A 13,794-nucleotide genomic window follows, 5' to 3' on the forward strand; every position below is an offset into this window, starting at 1 on the left:
TAGGGAGGGGTAACTTGGTACCCCTACCCCCCCTCACACACCTGTGATTAGCTCACTTTGCTTAGAGGTAGGACTTCCCGGGAGACAGGGCTGGCTGGCAAGTTTGATTAAATAGCTAAGGTTTGTATAGTTGGGTAATTTGTCATTTGTTCCGTAATTGAAATACAAACCACGCTATTTAATATGGGTGACTCAACCCTTAAGTAGGGTGATAAGTCCCAGCCATTACTGGCTTTTGGCTTTTTGCCCGGGGACTCAGTATCTGAGTGTGTCAGTACTCAAAGATAAGGAGTCCCTGCACCTCGCAAGTGCCTTGCTCTGCAAGGACCGCGGCCTACATAAGCTTGTGTGTGAAGGAATGAATTGTGACTCGTCCTAGGAAGTTGACCTGAAGTCCTTTCGATGGAATTCTACGATAGGACGTTCCCAATACAGTACCACCTCGTCAGGGTATGGGGATATGACAGTATTATCTAAATACTCGGAACACACGGAAACATGGTTTACCTGCAGTGGTTTGAGGTCAGCTGTGCAGAGAACCCAGGATGCTGCTTTCCCCAAGAGAGGGGAGGAGGAAGAAAAGAGTAAGGGCCAGACAAATCTTTTCATTCATGCAGACTAAGACCAGGTAACAATGCCCTCAACCTTCTGCTACTTGTCCACTAAGGAGCTTGAGGTTTTAAACCAGCTGTTGTGCAGCCACCACAGGGCCGATAAAAAATGTATCGAGCTTCCTGTGGGTCACGTCAAGCAGGTAGTGGACTGTGAAGGTCGTCTGATGCTTCTACACCCCAGCTTGAAGGACCTGCGTCATTGAGAAATTCCTCTTGAAGGCCAGGGAGGTAGCTACGCCCGACATCATGACCTCTAGGGTGACATGACGGAGGAGGGTCTGGATTCAGGGACAGATGGATCACCCTACGAGATGGTGTTCTTGGTGACCCTCCTCTTAATCCTCCCAGTGCTAACAATGTTTGCACTTGGGGACGGACTCTAGCCGTTCTTCTGAGATATAACCTCAGACTCCTTACTGGGCGCAGTAGGAGCAGGTCTGGGACATCTGTTACAGAACGGTGACTCGAATCCGGAAGGAGTCAAACCAAGCGCCTGGCCGCCCCTGATTTTGAGTCTTAGCACCAAACCCAGGGACGAGTTTAAACGTTACCTTCCCTCCATACCCTTGCATGGGCTATGTCATATGAGACCATGAAGTTCACTGACTCGCTTGGCCGAAGCCAAAGCTAGTATGAACACTGTCTCCCAAGTTAGGTGGCGAACTGAAGCTTGCATAATGGTTCATAGTGAGGTCTCTTAAGAGACCTAAGAACCCGAACCACGTTCCATGGAGGAGGTCTCACATCCAACTGAGGGCAGGTAAGTTCATAAGCTCGTATGAGTAGGGAAAGTTCCAGCGAGGAAGAAAAGGTCATTCCTTTGAGCCTAAGGCTAGGCCGAGCGATAGCCGTTCACCGGCGAGACAGAAAGGGGCCTTTTCTTCCCGCAAATACACGAGGAACTCCGCTATTGCTGGAATAGTGGCATCTAGCAGATGCCAACCACCGAAGACTTTCCACTTTGCCTGGTAGACAGATGCGGATGATTTTCGCAGATGTCTAGACATCCTAATCGCAACTTGTTGCGAAAATTCCTCTCTCAGAGGGGAGATGCTGGATAGTCACCAAGCTCGAAGTCGTAGCGAAGCTACAGCTTTGTGGAAGATGCTGGCATGTAGTTATCTGAGTAGATCGTGTCGTGGAAGGAATTCTCTCGGAAGTTCCGTTAGGAATTGCAGAAGGTCTGGAAACCATTCCGCGTGATGCCATAGCGGAGCTATGAGGGTCATTGAAAAATTGACCGATAATCTGAGAATGGGGGAAAGGCGTACACGTTAATGTTGTCCCCCCGTTGTTGGGAGGCATCTTGCCAGATTGCCTTGTGATCCGGGACTGGGGGGAAGTAAGGTGGAATCTTGAAGATCAGTGCTGTCGTGAACAGATCCACAGTCGAGAAACCCCACAAAGTCAGGACTTTGTTGGCTACTAGATGACACAAAGATTACTCGATACTCAGTATCTGAGACGCTCTGCTCAGATTGTCGGTGAGCACATTCCTCTTGTCTGGAATGAAACGCGCCTATAGTAGAATCGAGCAGACTCCGGTCCATCTCAGTATCTCTACTGCAAGATGGGATAGCTGCTTCGAAAAGGTACCTCCTTGCTTGTTGATGTAAGCCACTACTGTGGTGTTGTTGCTCATTACCACCACAGAGTGACCTGCCAGGTATTTGTGGAACTGCTGAAGGGCCAACAAACCAGCCTTCATTTCTAGATGATTTATATGGAGGCACTTTTCTGATTCTGACCACAGGCCTGAGCTCCTGTGGTACAGAACGTGCCTCCCCCCCCTTTCTTTGAGGCGTCCGAAAACAGCATTAAATCCGGGGGAAAGACGAGAAGATCCACTCCTCTTCGTAGGTTCTCGTCTATCACCCACCACTGGAGGTCCATCCGTTCCGCAGGACCCATAGGGATCATGACGTCCGGGGAATCGCAACCTTGATTCCACCGGGACTTGAGCCGCCCCTAGAGAGATCTCATCCTGAGGCAATCGTTGGGAACTAGACGAGCCAAGGATGAAAGGTGACCAAGGAGACGTAACCATGATTGGGTTGGAAGCTCTTCTCGACTGATGAAATGGCTTGCGACCCTTCTCAGCCTTGCTATCCTGTCGTCTGATGGGAAGGCTTTGTGGAGATTGGTGTCTATAATCATGCCTAGGTAAACCAGTCTTTGAGTGGGAAGCAGAGAGGACTTCTCGAGATTTACCATGATCTCCAGATCCTGGCATAGTCCTAGAAGTTTGTCTCGGAGTTGAAGAAGGGATGACTCCATGTCTGCTAGGATCAGCCAGTCATCCAGTTAACAGAGGATACGGATGCCGATCCTGTGTGCCCACGATGATATTAGGGTGAACACTTCTGGTAAAACCTTGTCGTGCTGTGGAGAGACCGAAACATAGCACCTTGAACTGGTACCCCTTGTGGTCTAGGCTGAATCCTAAGTACTTCCTTGAAGACGGATTGACTGGGATCTGGAAGTACCTGTCCTTCAGATCCAGTATACACCTTGTCTTGCGGCTTCACTGCAAAACTGATCGTGTTTGCGTTCTCCATGCTGAACGGAGTTTGCTTTAATCTGGACCTCTGCCCTAAAGGCCCGCCCCCTTGCTGATCCCATGGCAAGGGAGCTAAATGACACCGTATTCGTCCTCAGGGGAGGTAGAGATGTGAACGGGACGCGATATCCTTGACTGATTACGGAAATCGTCCAGGAATCGGCCCAGAGTTGCTGCCACCTGCCTGCGCAACCTTGTAGGCATCCTCCCACTGAGGACCTGCAGGGGGACTGCCAATCCTAGCGTTTGCGGCCTCGGCTGCTCCCTCTAGGATTCTTCCCTTCCCTGGAGGACTTCTTGCCTTTCTTGTCCTTGACCGGAAAGGGCTTAGACACCACTGTCTCCGCTGCCGTTGTTTCGGTGGGACGTGGCTGCTGGGGTGCTGAAGGTTTATAAGGCTTGAATGTCAAAGCCCTATGTAGGAGGGAGTCTTGGTGACTTCCTTCACCTCTCAGCAGCCTACTCCACGTCCTTAGGTTCAAACCGGTTCGTTTCCATAACAGAAGAATGTCTGAGCCTGTAGATTCCGGTGCGAGGGGCCTCCCGGTATTGTCTTGGAGTCCTTTGACTCCCTCCTGGGAGGGATGCAGGACTCCAACAACGACGGAGGCAGGCTCTTCTCCACCCTTATTCGAGAAGGCTTTACCACGCGAGGTGGGGTTTCCCTCAATGGTGTGATGAGGGAACTTCTCACCTCATGTGACTCTCCTGAGGACGGGAAATCTTCGTCCGAAGGGGAGGGAGAAAAGTCTGAGGGGGGGAGGGTGCCTGCCTCGAAGACAGCTTCGTCCTCGGAGAAGTTACCGCGTCCGAAACTCCTCTTTCCCTCTTCAGGGGAGTAGATGCAGCCAAGGATTTGTGGCCCAACTCAGAGAGAACAGGCTTGAAAGCCTATGCTACCGCTCTGATTAGAGCCCCAAACCAGGGCTCCCGGCTGCGCTGTCAGACACTCCCTCTGGAGGAGTCGCCTGTAAGAAGAAGGAAAATAAGGATGAAATGTCCCTAGACCTTTCTGGAACCTTCCCCCTTACCGACAAGCACGCTGTTCTGTGCTTGCAGGGGGGGGGATGCGGTGATGGCGCCATTACCGCGCGTTGTCCGGCAGCCTCGCGCATGGGAAGGTATTGGTGATTGCACTGGGGAGCGCGCTGGGGAATACCTGGGGCTCGCGTGCGGGAGACAACTGGAGCGCTCGCTCGCGTGCGGGAGACTGCTGGAGCGCTCGCTCGCGCGCGGGCGCGAAACTTCATAGAGTGTGCAGGAATCAGATTGACGTGCAGGATCAGAATGAAGAGCCCGTGCGGGCCAGAATGTTGGCGCGCTGGCGAGACTTCATAGAATGTGCAGGAATCAGATTGACGTTGGCGCGCTTACGAGTTGTTGACGCACGTGTGCAAGACTATTGGCACGCGCGCGGGAGAGCATCAGTACCCGCGCGCGGACAAGATCGTCGGCGCTTGCGAGTGTAAGAAGATCGTCGGCACTTGTGTGGATCGTCGGCGCTTGCGCGCGTGCGTGCGTGCGTGAAGCGCACGCGTTCTACGCGCTTCTGCAAGCACGTTTACACGCTAGGTTGAAGGGGCAGCTGGCAGGACGATCAGGAACTGGGATGTGTCCTTAAAACAGGGCGGGCATCCCCCAATGAGGACTGTAAGCAGGTCTACTTTAGAGTACAGGACCGAAGTCCTTCGTTGCAGCGCAACGTTGCGCTGGTAGATCGGTAGGTCATCTGGCGGGACGATCAGAAACCGGGATAGGCCCTTTCGAAGGGCCAGTATCCACCGATGGGACCGTAAAGGTCCGTGCTAGAGTCTAGGACCGAAGTTCAAAGGACCACGTTGCAGCACAAGGTAGAGGTCACTGGAAGTTCTGCTTGATCCTCCGAGGCGGAGTCTCTATGAGGGACCTATCCCGCGAACGAGAGAGGTGCCCTTCGTAGAAGAGACTTGAAGACACATGTGGTGAATCCCTTTGGGGCCGTTGGATCAGCAAGCTGAACTTATCAGGAACAATCCTCCGAAGAGGAGTCTCTATGAGTGGTCTCTCTCGCGAACGAGAGAGGTGACACTTCGTAGAAGAGACCTGGAGACACTCGTGGTGACATTCCGTAGGACCGTTGGATCAGCAAGCTGACCTATCATGAATGATCCACCTCAGAGGAGTCTCTATGAGTGGCCTCTCTCACAAACGAGAGAGCTGACACTTCATAGAAGAGACCTGAAGACACTCGTGGTGACGCCCCTTAGGGCCGTTGGATCAGCAAGCTGACTTTATCAGGAACGATCCTCCGAAGAGGAGTCTCTATGAGTGGCCTCTCTCGCGAACGAGAGAGGTGAACACTTCGTAGAAGAGACTTGCCAAGACTGTACTCCACCCCTGAAGGAAGAAAAACTCAGCAAGGGGGGAGAAAAGTCTGGCCAAAGGGCAGCAACAGTAGTCGAAGGCGATGAATTTATTAAGGTATGAGAAGTTCTCCCTCTAAAGGGAGAAAACCTCACACCTGGGGAGGAAACCTCCCTCGGAAGGGAAGTTGTCCAACCCCCGGAGGCGAACCTCCCTTAACGTTCTAAGATGATCTGAAGTGCTGGCACGTTGTCACGGGAGTATTTCTAGGAGAAGGGATAACGCCCATGACGACGTCCTTTGAGGGACGGCAGCGACAGCAGATTCCCAAGTCATGAACAGGACAGTTCGGTAGAGACAGCAGGCTCTGCTTCGTTGGTACTCTTTAGTCGAACGAAGAAGAACTGCATAGTTAACTGGGAAAATAAAATCAAATAATTATTTTAACAGAAATTCCCCAGGAAGGAACTCCGAAGAGAAACCCCAAGGGAATAACATAAAATAAGAATTAAGTATGCACCCTCCTTCCCCAAATGACATCCACTGGAGAAGGGGGGCAGAGAGCTGTAATAAAAACAGAATAATTATCTAAATCATCTAAGAATATACACTAAAAGTGAGAACCACTGACCCCCCGAAGGGAAGTGTTCCCCATGGAGAAGCTGAAAAGTTAAAACACAATTAGATTTCATCAAAAATAATTGAGACAAACAACGGAAATAGCAACCTAACCCGCAACGGGAAAGGAGCTATCGTAATAGTACGTAGTTGTAGTAAGGGGTGAACGACCTCGAGTAGAGAGAGACCGTAGTCAATCTAAAAGAAGGCCACATTCCCTTCGCTGAGAATCCAAGTTTCTCTTAGGAAAAGAGGCAAAGCGAAGATAATAGGTGAATGAAGAGAGTCCAGGCGATGACAGTTTCCCTGCGGCGGCCGAGTTAACGAAATAAGACGAAGTGAAGACCGAAGGACTAAAGGGAGAGGTCGTTCCCCACGAAGTGGAACTGTGGTGGCCTTGCACTACGCAAGTGTCGTTGTCGTACATCACACACACTGCACAAACACTGAAAAGAAAACTTACTACATTTCTATAGAGAAATATATACATAAACATAAAGAATGTTTATATATATATTCCAAGCATAAGAAAAAATAAGTAAAGAAGACAAAAGCATTAATATGGCTGTCAAAGAGGCGAGGGTGAGAGCGGACACGTCCGCTTACCACCTGAGCTAAGAGCAAATTGAGCTCATCACAGGTGTGTGTGAGGGGGGGGGTTTAGCAGGCTACCCCCCCTACCCCCCACTAAGTAGCGGTGGGGTGGTAAACCCTCGTTAAAATTCTAATGGCTCATTTCAGCTACGCCGAAAGTAATAACCCATATTAAATAGCGTGGTTTGTATTTCAGTTACGGAACAAACGCATATTTCCCATATATTTCATAACTATGGCATATCTTTGGATGCTTGTAGTAGCATCTTTCGCCAAATCTGCAATTCCCTCTTCAGCAAATTGCAGACTATATCTTTCCTTTCTTTTTTTTCTTGTTCTTGCTCTTCCCTAAAAGTATGTAGGTCCGGGTAGAGTCTCTTGGGTCTATTATTTGTTTCCATCTGATAATTTACTTCTTCGTAAGTATATTGTTGGATGGCATCATAAGTTATATCAATGATTTCCTCGGCATCCTTACACATATCCTGTTCATTTTTCTCTTCTTTATCTTCAACTATTTGCAGATTCAGTCTCGACTTAATTTTCTATCCAGACTAAGCATGTTGAGCAGGATACCTTAGTGTGTCTATTTTTTATTTTTTGCTGTATTTCAGCACATGTAGGGTGTGTTGGCACATGACAGGTATCGCATTTTCTGATCAGTTGTAGAGGATTAATAATGAAATACCATATCTTACATGTATTGCACCATTTTGGCATTCTTTTTCCCAATGCATCAATCAGCATATTCTCCATATTGGACTTCTTATTGTTCTTTGATGGAATGTGTTGATTGATGTAAACTTTCTTTATAAGTCTCTTTATCACATGGATCTTCTTTGGAATTTCTTCTATTATTTTGCTGAAGGTTTCCGCAGATTTGCTCCAGTTTGCAGGATCATATTGTTTCAATATGACTGCGAATATTTTTCCGTCACAATGGTTGGAGTTACTAGCGATTTCTTGTTTCGCCAACTCCTGGAATTTACTTTTGCTGATTGCAGCAATGTACCTCCAAGCTTTGCCTGTGTTATAGAGCGCCATCTCGATCAGATTTTTAGTAATTCACAAGATCAGTATCCTATGCCGACGTTTTATCCCACTTTTCTAACCTCAAACTAATCCCAGACTATTCACGAAAACTTGTAGCTATACTGCGCTCTCTCTCTCTCTCTGAGAGAGAGAGAGAGAGAGAGAGAGAGAGAGAGAGAGAGAGAGAGAGAGAGAGAGAGAGAGAGAGGTTGTGACCTGGGAACCCACTAGGGTATTATTGTACTGTATTACAGGGCAATGCAACCTAGGGAAAAAACTACTTTTATCTATAGAAAAAATTCCGCTCTCTTCGAAAATGACACTTGTTCTTGTCGCAAATGAATAATTTCAGAAATATATATATATCTATATCCAACGATAATGGGGGACCCCCAGTGGGAACTCGAGGTTTTAGGTGGGGAAAACATACTGGGGAATCGGTATATAATGGTAAAACAAGCCTTTTCTTCTCTATGCATTACCTTCTTGGATGTATAATAAACCGATGAAAAAAATACGATAATATTGAGCTGCCATTAGTAATGTCAGCATAACATGCTAACATTAGCAGTATTTTTCATTTATTTGTTGACATTCTACTGATCGGTTGTAGTCGCTCTCGTTCGTTCGTTCGTTTGTACATAGCAACTTTCGACTTTCCGCGCATATACTCGTCCTCCACCAATTGGTGTACTACTTCTCTTATAACCCCTCCCCATTTTCACCTACGTCATTTTAACCGCCTCATTCAACTATTCGACTCTACCCGTTTTATTAAAGTATTTTACTTGATTCAGTACAACTATACCATTCCTTTTATGCAATACCCTCGTATACATATTGCGTTTGACCCAAGAATTACTAGTTTTATTAACCAATATCTTATAAAATCACCTCATTTTATATTCCCATTAAATATTATTTAACATACACTCTATTTTATCATTCTATATTACTTTTATACATTTTGTTATTACCTTGTCACGCCCAGATATCATATAAATACTTGCTCTGGACAAGTTTCCCATTCTGATTCATTCATGTTCACTCTCTAGTCAGGTCTTTGTTAATTCAAGTGACATCTTTTAGTGTATTTAACGATGGAAGCTTTAGAAACTTGTAACGACTGCAGTAATCCATACTTGAAAGTATTTCGGTGAATTCCAATGTTGATAATTTTCTTAAATCTCAATGTAATAGCCCAACGTTTACCATGTTCCAAGTGCAGTACTACACTAAGACAAAAAAGTTAAGTCGTTACAGTCACAACACCCAGTGACCCACAAGTTTCGTCGTCGCGGTCATAAAAGCAAGTCATTAATTTCTTTAATTTTATATATTTGCAGGTAGATCCTTGGATAGGGGTTGTGACCTGGGAAGGTTTGAGACCTGGAAAGGGGGTCCGGGGGCTTGGCCCCAGCTAGGGATTGTAACCTGGGAACTTCTAGTTTAGGTTAGGTGGGTTTGTTAGGTTCTGTACCCTTTTGTACTTTTTTATATATTGTGTAAAGGGTATATGGAAAAATGCTTTAAAATACAGATGCTAATATTATCGTAGCATTGCTAAAGTTAGCAATGGCAGTGTAACATTGGTAACGTTGCGTAACATTGCTAATGTAAGTGTTCACAGTACATATGTTCTTGACGAGTGAAGTGACACGGAAATTGAACAAGTCATTATATTTAAACATTTTAACAGAAAATATATAAAAAGACACCTTATATTTAAACATTTTAGCAGAATGTATGTTTTCCTGTAGAAAATAATGTGATTTAACCGGTTTTCACCTTCATTTCAGTCGTAATAACAGCAACCAGTTCGGCTACTTAAAGTTAGTCGAACTGGTTGTTCTGTTTGTTTGCGGTTAAAATGAAGGTCAAATCACATTATTTACTACAGGAAAACATATATTTTCTGTTCGAAATGAGAATCTGTAATACAGTAAAACTTTACCACTACAAGATTAGGTTAGGTGGGTTTGTTAGGTTCTGTACCCTTTTACAATTTTCAAAAGTTAAATAATGATGTTTCGGCCTATTTTCAACCATTTACATGAACCAAATATATTTTTCCAACTGGTTATCTTGGGCTTATTTTGCATTTCTGACCATTATCATTACTGTAAATCACTCGTTTATGACATTTCCCCACCCAAAAAAAACATGGTTTCCCACCGGGGTACCCCATAATTGTCTTTTCATAAGGGGGTCCAAAAACTCATGAACGGGCGGTTTCCGCCAATAATCATGGTCAGATATGCATAAAACACAAGAGAGCGGGTAGGAAAACTATATGGTTCATGTATTTGGCTAGAAATTAAAGTATCATCTATTTACCAAGAAAGGTAATAAGTAAAGGCCGTCCAAAAGATTGATTGATTGATTTAAAGTTATCAGGCATCCTGACATCTAAGGTCATTGAAGAAATTCATGAACTTGTCATGGTAATTCACGCTGAAAATAAATATTACTTTAAAAACGTCAAAGCCAAACTATATACAGAAATTAGCCATAAACACTGGACACTATCAAACTGAATGACATTTCCGTAATACCGTCCATGAGCGTATTGACAGAAGAGTACATCTATTGACAGACGGAACCGAGGTGAGCATAACACCCACACTGGGATGTGTATTGCGATAAAAGTTATTAGAGAGCAATGACACCAAATGAACAGGGCTTTCATTAACTGTCAACACTCAAAGGTCATCACAGTCAACTTTCCCTGCTTGTCAGTACGTATGGCAAGAAAGAAAAGCCGCTTCTTGCAACAAGAAATTGGGATCAATTCACAAACATGGCGTCCATAATGTCTTTTAAGAATAGCAAGCTGCGCAACAATGCCGCTTTTTTAATACTGTTCAAATATTGGATTAAACGAAGTAGAATCATAGCCGCATCAATTTATTAACTATTATGTAATGAAGCCCCTGCCTGATTGTACTGTGGCAATTAGGCCAACTTACATTTAATTCACAGCTTCTCTGAACTACATCTTCCAACCACTATGACACAGCGTCGACTGCGCTTCTCCTCTCGTCCTCTATCAATTGATGCCGCTCCAGAACCTTAAAGCTGATTGGTCAATAAAAGGAACCTTTTTAGTCACGTGATATGACGTCATTGTGAGGCTCTAATATGTTCAGATGCTAGACTATGTGGACTTTGATATAATTTACATTGCTTTATTTGGATTTGTCACTAAGTAGAGAACAAGTTTTTAATCGTAATTAATCATATTACTTTTAACGTATTATATAAAACTCCGAACAATTGTGAATACTGGTAATAAATTCCCTATCGTTAACTCTACTCACGGACAAGATAAGATTTTCTTCTATTTGCTCATTAAACCTGTATATAGATCTTCGGTGGAGATGATGATTTTGAAGATCAATTTTAATTCCTTTTATTACTCTAAAATCACAATACAAAAATTCAACCTCTCGTTTTATATTCTTTGAGATTTGGTCTTAATTGCCTCCATTCATCCTCTTGTAAAACACGTTTCTTTTCTATCACCGTACTTATTCTATGACTAAATTTAGTTCTACAATGAGGCTTGTCTTCCGAAATTCCTATTATATTTCTTTTAGTCCGCTCTTGTTGTATAGTATGGTGCAGGGATACGTTTCCTGGTCGCCTAGCACAACTTAATTGTTTGTACATTAAATAACAGAAATCTGTTGTTTTTGGATTTTGTTTTCGCTTAATTTCGTTAGATAAAAAATATTTGAAAATAGTAGTTAATCTCATGGATGAACTCAAGTGAAAAATAAAATGACATCATGACGGATATATGGTTCATTTTTAGTGTGTATCTTTGGGGGTTGGGATGCCAGGGGATGGGATGTGAGTTTTGCTAACATCAGTAATGAAGATTTCGAAAACAAAAATGAAATGGCTTGGCCAAAATAGCCATGATGAAGATGTCAAAAGTGGAGAATCAACTAAAGAAGAGACCTCAACATATGCGAACATGAAGGCAGGATCGCAGAATTGGAAAATCATCTCGTTGTGCTTACTGCAGATGCAGCAAATTCCATCCAGACCAGCATCCTGACCCAGGCCACGGATCCGAAAAAAAAAAAAAAATCTCACTAAGAAGGTAGATAATCTAGCGAAGAATGTGGTGTCAAGTTACCACTTCAAAAACTGATGGCCGCAAAATATTTAGAACATTACATATGCTGACAAAGTTGAGGAAAAACCCCCATTAGTAATTAAGTAATCTAAAGCATCAACTGAAATCACTAACAGGAAAAATGAGGTTGAACACGCACTTAAAGATGTATCTATTCTTGATACGAGGTAAACTTCAAATGGACATAGTGTTGTGAACTTGGCTGATACAAAGAGATGAAGCAACAAACAAGATTTAAACCATGGTTGCCGACACCGATACGAGGAAAATTGAAACTAAATGATGACATGTAATGTAGACAATTATAAAAATGAAGTATTAAATGTTCGGATTCAAATGAATCGTTGCCTAGACCAGATTCAAAAGGTAAAAGAGAAGATGAGTTTGGTATTGAAGAAAAGTTCTGCATGTGGGACTACCCACTACTTGTTGAAATGTGATCGTGGAGTTCGAAAGGCTATTTATGATAATGGTGACAAAGTTATGTTGAGATGGGAGTACTTATGAAATCGTGATAGGTACCACGTGATCACCTGCTGCTAATGGCAAAGGTATGGACATTTTGAAAATGATTGCAACTTAAAAACTGACGATGAAATGTATAAACTGCACTAAGTTGAACAAACCTGGTGGTGATAGAGTGAATTCAAAAAATTACAAAGCTTATGATTTGTAGCCTAATTGAAGAGATTAACAGAAAATACGGACCTTGGATAATAATGATGTCATAAATTGCGGCTGTGTTAATATTCAATCTGTTGGTAATAAAAAACATTCAAATTCGACAATTGATATATGAAAAAATATTTCGCTCAAGAAGGAACTGAAGACTTTCTTATTCTCAAAGTGTTTCGATAATGTGGATTTGAAAATAAACGCCAGATATGCAGAGTGATATGCAAAATACATAAGAGTGTACACGATAAACTGATTTAGTAGGTCCATACCTTAACGTGGTGAAAAGGTTTGTAGATCGCCACAATCAGCAAAGCTGTACTAGTCAGGGCCTCCCATACTTGGTTGGTTTGCTAAGAGCGATCAGACGAAAATCTCCCTCCATCACCAATCCGCAGTTGGCCTGCGTGGTGATGAAAACTGGCCAAACCCCAGAAATGAAATTACAAATCCGGGGCCTTTTTCCTGCAATGGATTAGACGTGGCTGCATGTTTTGTTGTTGTTGTTTTTGTTGTAGAGAGTAGGGTTCCCTTCAAGACGTCCATCAATGCCTCCACTCCTGACGAAGAAGACAACCATTCAACATCAACCTAAGCTGACATGAATGCAGTAGGACACAGACGCCTACCCCATGATGTGCCGGAGCGGCGACAAAGGTGCCCACACCCCACATATGCCATCCGTCAGTCACGCCCTAACCAATGGCCTCTACAGCCACTTACTGATGCAAATCAGGTGCAGTTATGCTACCATCACTCCATTTTCGAGGCTGCTGCGAAGAAATGTGTAAACTATTGCCAGTGGCCAAAAGAAATTGTATGGCGTGCGGATTTTGGTAGACATCAGTGCTTGTCATTCTCTTCTACCAAACTATCATTAAAAAACTCAAGAGGTGGAAAGCCCCTGGGTATGATGGAATAAATGCTAAGATGATATTGGCTGAAAATGAAGTGTTTCCCAGAATACATACAAGATTATTTTGTAGAATGTGGCGTGAAGAGGCAAAGCCTGATGAATGGGAGTTAGGAGTGTTGGTGAAAATGGAAAAAAAGAGATCTGACTGATTGCGATAATTAGAGGCATACCATTTACACCAGTTGTCATGAAAATATGTAGTATGCTCATTCTAAAGAGACTAGAGAGGAAGATTTATGAAAAGCTGAGAGATGAACATGCAGGATTTAGAAAAAGTAGAAGTTTTGCTGACCAA

General features: G+C 44.0%; 1 protein-coding gene across 2 annotated transcripts in view; it reads right to left on the reverse strand.

Annotated features, from left to right (window-relative positions):
- Positions 1-10,844, reverse strand: part of LOC137643952 (protein tramtrack, beta isoform-like) — an 82,860-nt gene extending 72,016 nt beyond the window's left edge. The window contains exon 1 of one of the 2 annotated variants that reach the window (XM_068376741.1): positions 10,731-10,844. In XM_068376741.1, the coding sequence (XP_068232842.1) occupies positions 10,731-10,732 (2 nt within the window). In that variant the 5' untranslated portion in view covers positions 10,733-10,844. Of the gene's footprint in view, positions 1-10,316; positions 10,571-10,730 lie in introns of those variants that run through there. The other variant, XM_068376740.1, reaches the window with a different exon arrangement.
- Positions 10,845-13,794: the final 2,950 nt, after the last annotated feature.

Source organism: Palaemon carinicauda, chromosome 7 (assembly GCF_036898095.1).
Source record: "Palaemon carinicauda isolate YSFRI2023 chromosome 7, ASM3689809v2, whole genome shotgun sequence".
Lineage (NCBI taxonomy): Eukaryota > Metazoa > Arthropoda > Malacostraca > Decapoda > Palaemonidae > Palaemon > Palaemon carinicauda.